This window comes from Microtus oregoni, unplaced genomic scaffold (genome assembly GCF_018167655.1).
Source record: "Microtus oregoni isolate MIOR12 unplaced genomic scaffold, Mior012 000004F_ref0000308, whole genome shotgun sequence".
Classification (NCBI taxonomy): domain Eukaryota; kingdom Metazoa; phylum Chordata; class Mammalia; order Rodentia; family Cricetidae; genus Microtus; species Microtus oregoni.
In genome coordinates, this window is record NW_024543063.1 from 30820548 (window position 1) to 30828703 (window position 8156).

The 8156-nt window shown below is 44.8% G+C and overlaps 1 protein-coding gene across 1 annotated transcript; it reads left to right on the top strand.

Moving 5' to 3' along the window:
• The first annotated feature begins 5284 nt into the window (after positions 1-5284).
• On the top strand, positions 5285-6181 carry LOC121447306 (centrin-2-like). Its single transcript, XM_041650498.1, has one exon. The coding sequence runs from the start codon at positions 5314-5316 to the stop codon at positions 5830-5832; it is 519 nt and encodes a 172-aa protein (XP_041506432.1). The 5' UTR covers positions 5285-5313; the 3' UTR covers positions 5833-6181.
• Positions 6182-8156: the final 1975 nt, after the last annotated feature.

An 8156-nucleotide genomic window follows, 5' to 3' on the forward strand; every position in this document is an offset into this window, starting at 1 on the left:
CACGCCCCTGTGCGCGCGTGCGCAGCAGGCCACAGTAGTGGCTCGGACCCTCTTTTTTAGGTGTCCAGTTCGCAGCCGTAGTTTATAAGATCTTGATCAGGAGTGTCGCTTTACGCTGCCCGATGGCTGATGACAGGTGACCCGCAGCCAACTTGACCTAGGCACCAAAAGCATTTAAGCCTATTTTAAATTTGGTATTGACAGTGACAACAATGGTGTGGGCGGGTCCTCGGCGTGAAGCGACTCATGGAACTGAAAAACTCTTATAAGAGTCTACTTCTCCTTCCGTGGGGTTACAGTTTAGAGGTGTTCCCCGGTATTTCGCCTCCAGTCTAGACGTGCTTCGACCTCTCGTGAACAAAGGAACTGTTTGGTACACATCTTGCCTCATCATCTCCCCACCGCAGACCTTTTTTTAGATTTGATTGGTTAGCTGGTTGGTATAGGCAACCACGTCAGTTTTCATTTGCCTGCAGTTCTGCTGTCCAGAAATTTGGGCTTGACACTAGGGACACATCAGGCCTTCCTGGGAGTGCAGAATGAACCAGCTTCTGGACAGTAGCTTTAGACAAGACCTTTTATGGTCCTTCATGGGTATCTGCGTGCACACGCGTTTTCCAGCGTACAGTTAACAACATTCTGGAAGCACTGAGGCTGCTATGACTACAAAGGTAGCAATGCCTGGGGAAAGGCCCCTGATGCCATTGTCACCCGTGGTGCCAAAAGGAAAGGAAGCAATTATCCTCGACATCAAATTACAAGTGATAAAATTTAAAGTGGGTGAAAAACTTAGTCAAATCACAAAAACCTTAGGCCTCTGTGTATCTACAATAGTAATCACCCAAGATAATAAAAACTGAAGGTAAGTTCACAAATAGCTAACCCCTTGGGAGCTTCTCTGTTGACTTTCTGTTTGAAGTGCCCAATGGCCAACATGGAGCAGTTGTTGGGCATGTAGTTCAAAGACAAAAGCCAACAAAATTATCGGCACCATCCAAGCAAAAGCTAACCATGGGATGACTTTCCAGCATAAATAAGGAGAAAGTTCTCAAATGGTGGTCTGTGGAATTCAAGGAGCTGATAAGCACAATCCACACAACAGGGACATGTGGCCCACAGTGCTGAAAAGTACCGTTGAGGGAGGTAGATTCAGCACAGGCAAGTTTTGTTGTTGGTTCGGTTTGGTTTTTGTTTGTTTGGTTTGATTTGGGTTTGGTTTTTCTATTCAGGATTACTCTGTGTAACCCTGACTGTCCTGGAACTAGCTCTGTAGACCAGGTTGGTCTCAAACTCACAGAGATCCGCCTGCCTCTGCCTCCCCAGGCCTGGGATTAAAGGTGTGCACCACCACCCAGCCAGGCAAGTTTTCAGTATAGATGAACTGGGAGAGAATGCCTGAAAAAACACAGCCAAAGATCCCTTAATGCTGACGCTTGAAGGAGATGCAGCCAGGGCTTTAAGTTGAAGTTCTTATTAGTGCAGTGCTTGGAAACCTCCAGGGCTTTGAAGGGTACTCAATGTCCAGTTTGCTAAGGTTTGACACTAAAACAAAAAAGCTTGGGTTGACAGAGGCATCTTTTATGAGTGGATCACATGTATTTTTTTCACCCTGATACTGAAAACTATGTCCACAGTAATCTCACCAACTAAGCATTGCTTATCCTAGCATTGCTCACCAGCTAAGCACTGCTATCCTAAAAGGTACCTTATGTGTGGGACTGCAGGTGTCAAACAGGGAACTGAACCCCACAAAGAGATAAGAATGGAAACCAATGCATATTGACTTCATCCACCTGTATCAGTCTTCTGGGTGTCTAATCACAGGTGGTTTATTCCAGTGTATGTGAGTCCAGCATAATTTTGAAAGCTTCCTGGTGTAACACAATCTCCGTTGTACAAGGAAACATAATTAGATTGAAACTCTACTCACAGGGCGCATGTCATTTTTTTTCAAGAAAATGGGTTCTAGAGATAGGTTACCTATACTAGCTTAAGGGTCTAAGGGTCTGGCCTGGTCTCAGTCATACACTTAGCATAAAGGTCATTTGAGCTATGAGCCACTTCTGATCCTGGTTGTGAGAATGGGGAGCCTCTGGATATAAGGTCATTTAGATTACTAGTCACCTCCAAACTTGGTTGTCAGAGCTTGATATGGTCTGGCCCAATGGATAACACAGATCAGACTGTAATCACTTAATTCTCAGCTTCCTGGATGGAAGAACAGGTTTTCCATCTTCCCCGTCAGAAAGACAATCCTATATGCTTAACATTGCTGATTTCTCTGGAGATCTGTGGGCTCAAGGACCTTCATGCTATGCTCCCAACACTTATCACCCAGTACACTTGAGTGATCTTTCTCATAATAGAAAAAATAGAGTATAAGGGCTGGAGAGATGACTCAGTGGTTAGGAGCATTTGACGCTCTTGCAAAGGACTCTGGTCCAGTTTCCAGAGCCCCTATGATGGCTCACAACCATCTATAACTCAGCTCCAGATCTGACCCCCTCTTCTGGCCTCCAGCGGCATCAGGACCACAGTGCACTTACATTCATGCGGCAGGCAGTCATACACATAAATTTTTTTTTTCAAAGAGCAGAATATCAGGGCTGGAAAGATGGTTCAGCAGTTAAGAGCACTGTCTGCTCTTCTAGAGGTCCAGAGTTCAATTCCCAGCACTTACATGGTGGCTCTCAACTACCTATAACTGTGGTCCCATGGGATCCAATGCCCTCCTCTGGTGTGCAGATATACATGCAGACAAAACATATATATATATATATATATATATATCACAAATCATTTTTTAAAAAAGAAGAAGAAGAGAATATCTTCATGACAGTACAGCTGTCTTGATCCAGTCCCCGGGCCAAGGTGTTGCTTCAGACCTCAAAGCTTGAGAAGAACTTCTGAGCATATCATAGAAGCACCAGATGGTTGAGATGCAGGTGAAGGTGACGGGGGAGTTCGGGAGAAACCACACCATCACAGCCACTGAACAGCACTGCAGGGGCTTGGGAGAAGCGCAAACCAGTGGGAACCAAGAGTGTGTGGAAGACTTGACAACGGTGTGTACAGCCCCAGAGTCTTTCCCAGACATAATACTACACGGCCTCCACAAAAATTTATGTTCTGTGGCTGGAATGATAGTTTGGAGTTAGGGACACTGGCTGCTCTTCCAGAGGACTTGGGTTCAATTCCCAGTACCCACATGGCAACTCACAACTGTAACGCCAGCTCAAACCTACATGACAACTTCACACAGACACACATGCAGGCAAAATACCAACGCATAATAACAAAAATAAATAAAACACACGTTCCTTGCTAAGGATGCAGCATTGGGAGTGGTCCTAGGGCCGATGGGGACCAGTTGCTGCAGATCACGATGAAGATCTCTCAAATGAGGAACTGATGGAACGAGTGGGAGATGCTGGCAGGAGAGGACAGTGGAAATTTCCAGTCACCCTGTGCCTGCTGGTCACAGAAAAGCTGTCGAGTACCTTTTCACAAGTAACAGTGAAAATAGCGTACAGGTCCCTAGCGGTAACAGCCCTACTAACGAGTAAAACCTGAAACTGTCAAGAACAACCAATATAAGCCTGCTACAGGAATTGGGAGAGAAGGAGCAGCACTCAAAGCAACTATCTTAGGATGGTTGTCAGGTGCTGCCAAAATTTAAAGCAAAAGCACAAATATGATCGCAGTAGGTGAAAGCCGCTGAGCCTGTCTATTTGTAGATGCCTAACATCCTTGGAGACCGTGCTGCTGGTATATCCATTTTCTTATGTAAGACTATCATATTTTTGCATTAAAGTGTGCTAAAAGCGATAGCCCAGTTGGTAAAAACACTTCCTATGCAAGCATGAGGTCTAGAGTTTGATACCCAGACTCGTGGCAACGGGGGAAAGGGCAGGGCTGGAGACAGCTCAGCAATAAGAGCACTTGTTCTTGCAGAGGAGTTGGGTTCAGTTCCCAGCATCCAAATGGTGGCTCACAACCTTCTGTAATTCCAGCTCCAGATCTAATGCCTTCTTCTGGCCTCCGAGGGCACCGGGTACACCTGTGGAGCACATACACCCATACACATAGGAATTTTGTTTGTTTGTTTGTTTTTTTGTTTTGTTTTTGGATTTTTCGAGACAGGGTTTCTCCGTAGCTTTTTGGTTCCTGTCCTGGAACTAGTTCTTGTAGACCAGGCTGGCCTCGAACTCACAGAGATCCTCCTGCCTCTGCCTCCCGAGTGCTGGGATTAAAGGCGTGTGCCACCACCGCCCGGCCACATAGGAATTGTTTAAAGGCAGATATGGCATACTTAATGCCAACCAGCCCAGCCTACCTAGTCGGTTCCAGCCCAATGGAAGACAGGGTCCCCAAAAAATGAGATGACTGGGTGTGGTGGACATTTTTAATCCCAGGCTCAGGAGTCAGCTCGCTCTTTTCCACATGGGATCCCGGGCACTGAATGAGGTCACCAGGCTCGGCAGTGAGCACCCTTACCTTCTGAACCATCTCACTGGCATTCAAACCAGATATTGATGAGCTGATTTATCAAATACAATGTAAAATATATAACTAATTTCATGTGTCCCTCTTTTCTTACATTTATTTAAGTTTATATTTGTTTTTAAATGTATTTATTTTTTTAAGTATGATTGCTTGCTCCGCATGTATGCCTGCATGCCAGAAGAGGGCATCAGAGCCCCTTATAGATGGTTGTGAGCCACCATGTGGTTGCTGGGAATTGAACTCAAGACCTCTAAAAAAGTAGCCAGTGCTCCTAACGGTTGAGCCATCTCATCAGCCTGCCTCTTACATTTATTATTAAAAAAAATTAACCAATGAAGTTCCACTACTTAGATACATTCATTTATCAGCGATCACATAGTTGGAACCTGCGCAATTATTTTAAGACTTTCCCAACTGAGCTCCACATTTCACTAGTATTTGTAGATTTAATATGTGATCCAAGGCAGCTCTTCTTCATCCAGTGTGTCCCAGGGAAGTGAAAAGGTTGGATACCTCTGTACAGAAACATCAACTCATAAACACAGACAAAATCAATCACCATTTCACAATTATTATACTCAAGCAAGAATAGTTGTGGATGCTAGAGTTGGGAGAAGTTACAGTAAGAACTAGATAGTTTCATAGTCTCAAAGTATCTCCACATTCAACACTAACGACAAAGAAATAAACAGTAATCTTAATGGAGAAACCTGACATTCATGTGTAACGGTTTGAATATAAAAAGCTCAGCGGAGGCCGCTAGTACGCCTTGCCTTAACAACCGGTTGCGGAGGCGTCCATTCGGTGATGGCCTCTAATTTTAAGAAGACAAACATGGCATCCAGTAGTCAGAGAAAAAGAATGAGCCCTAAGCCTGAACTGACTGAAGAACAGAAACAGGAAATCCGGGAAGCTTTTGATCTCTTTGATGCTGATGGAACTGGGACTATAGACGTCAAGGAACTAAAGGTTGCAATGAGGGCCCTGGGCTTTGAACCCAAGAAAGAAGAAATCAAGAAGATGATAAGTGAAATTGATAAGGAAGGGACAGGAAAAATGAACTTTAGTGACTTTTTGACAGTGATGACTCAGAAAATGTCCGAGAAAGACACCAAAGAAGAAATCCTGAAAGCTTTCAAGCTCTTCGATGATGATGAGACTGGGAAAATATCATTCAAAAATCTGAAACGTGTGGCTAAGGAGTTAGGTGAGAATTTGACTGATGAGGAGCTGCAGGAAATGATTGATGAAGCTGATCGAGATGGAGATGGCGAGGTCAATGAGCAAGAGTTCCTGCGCATCATGAAGAAGACCAGTCTCTATTAAGATCAGTGCTTCTTTTTCTACTGCAAGCACATGTGACTAGATTTAGTGCCTGCCATTTTGTGAAATATGGCTTTTGAGAGCCCCCCTCCCCCAACCTCTGGGGTAACTAGCCGTGACCTTGAATCTATTTTTGACTTTTGGAAGTTTCTTTGATATTAAGTTCTTTGTACCTTTACCTGCTGATTGATTCAACAGGGCAACACAAGAGCACACAGTGGGGAAAAGGGACTGAGAGTGAGTGTAGCCACCCCGCCTTCTATTACTTCACACTGCTCATGCATTCCACACAGCTGCAAACATACAGTGGCTGCTTAGATGTCCATGTACCCATGTCACCGGAAGCAGTGGTTGTTCTAAAACTGTTTTAGTTTTTAGTAGACACCAGAGTGTAGTTTTTCCTCTCATAAAACCCAATGAATGCTTGCTGTGGCATTTGGATGTATGTCAATGTATTTGTTTTGTTTTAAAAATAAAACCTTTCGGGCTGGAGAGATGGCTCAGTGGTTAAGAGCATTGCCTGCTCTTCCAAAGGTCCTGAGTTCAATTCCCAGCAACCACATGGTGGCTCACAACCATCTGTAATGAGGTCTGGTGCCCTCTTCTGGCCTGCAGACATACACACAGACAGAATACTGTATACATAATAAATAAATAAATATTAAAAAAAAAAGCTCCCCACAAGTTCACGTGTTAAACACTCCGTCTCAGGTGGTGATGCTGTTTCTGAAAGTGGTGGGAACTTGAGGGACTGGAGCCTAGCAGATGGAAGTAGGTCGTTAAGGGCATGCTTTTGAAGGTCTGTGGTCCCAGGTCCTTTCCTGGCTCTCTGCCGTAAGATAAACAGCTTCTTCCCATTCTCCACCATCACAGTGTTTTCCCTCACCATCAGCCCAGAATCAGTGGAGTCAAGGACTGTGGGCGGAATGTGTTGACACCATGAGCCGAAATCAGGCCTCCTTTTAAGTTCCTGGGTTTTTTGTTTGTTTGTTTTGTTTTGTTTGGTGTTTTGTTTTTGAGACAGGGTTTCTCTGTGTAGTTGTCCCTGGACTCACTATGTACACCTTGAACTCAGAGATCCACCTGTCTCTGCCTCCCAAGTGCTGGGATTAAAGGTGTATGCCACCATGCCAAGCTAAGGTTGTTCTTTCTATCAAGTATTTGGCACAGCACTGAAAGAGTAACTGGAATGCCACCTTAACTTGGTGTCTTGGCTACTGTTCCATTGCTCTGATGGAACACCATGGGCAAGGCATTTAACTGGGGGCTTGCTTACTGCTTCAGAGGGTGAGTTCGTGTCCATCATGGCAGGGAGTGTGAAGGCAGGCAGGCCTGGTACTGAGCAGTACCTGAGAGCTTATATCCTGACCCCCAGGCAGGAAGCAGAGAGAAACTGGGCCTGATTAAACCTCAAAGACCACTCCCAGCAACACACCTCCCACAACAAGGCCACACCACCTAATCCTTCCCAAACAGTTCCACAAACTTGTCAAGCATTCAGATATTTGAGCCTATGGGGGCCATTCTCATTCAAACCACAAGAAGTCTTCAGCAGTGGAACATACCACTACCATTATACCGTCAGGTCACACTGAGAACACATATCACTACTGTGGAATTTCTGCTAGACAACCAAAGTTGGAATCTAACATGAAACAAACACAAACTGGAGACTATTCATCAAAATAGTCAGGGGTGGGGTTATAGCTCAGTCGTAAAACACTTGCCTAGCATGCACAAAACCCCTGGTTCCATACACACACAGACACATCTCTCTCTCTCTCTCTGAGGAACAAAGGTGTCCTGGGTTGTATTTTGTTTTGCTTGTATTTTCGTTTGTTTGTTTGTTTTTTAAAGTATTTTATTTATTTATTATGTATACAATATTCTGTCTGTGTATATGCCTGCAGGCTAGAATAGGGCACCAGATCTCATTACAGATGGTTGTGAGCCATCATGTGGTTGCTGGGAATTGAACTCAGGACCTTTGGAAGAGCAGGCAATGCTCTTAACCACTGAGCCATCTTTCCAGCCCCCTTTTTGTTTGTTTTTTGAGACAGGGTTTCTCTGTGTAGCTCTGGCTATCCTGGCACTTGCTTTGTGGACCAAGCTGATCTTGAACTCAGAGATCTGCCTGCCTCTGTCTCCCGAGTTGATTTCTGTTTTGACAGACTCTCATATAGTTTAAGATGCCCTCAGACATATTTATACAGCCAAAGGCGACTCTGACCTCCTGATATTCCTGCCTCTGCCTCCAAGGAGTGTTGGATTAGTCATGTGCCACCGTGCCCAGTTTATGCTGGAGATCGACCCCAAGGCTTCACGCA

What these genes read in the sequence shown, in the direction of transcription:
- LOC121447306 (XM_041650498.1), top strand. Translation starts at nt 5,314, where the DNA reads ATGGCCTCTAATTTTAAGAAGACAAACATGGCATCCAGTAGTCAGAGA.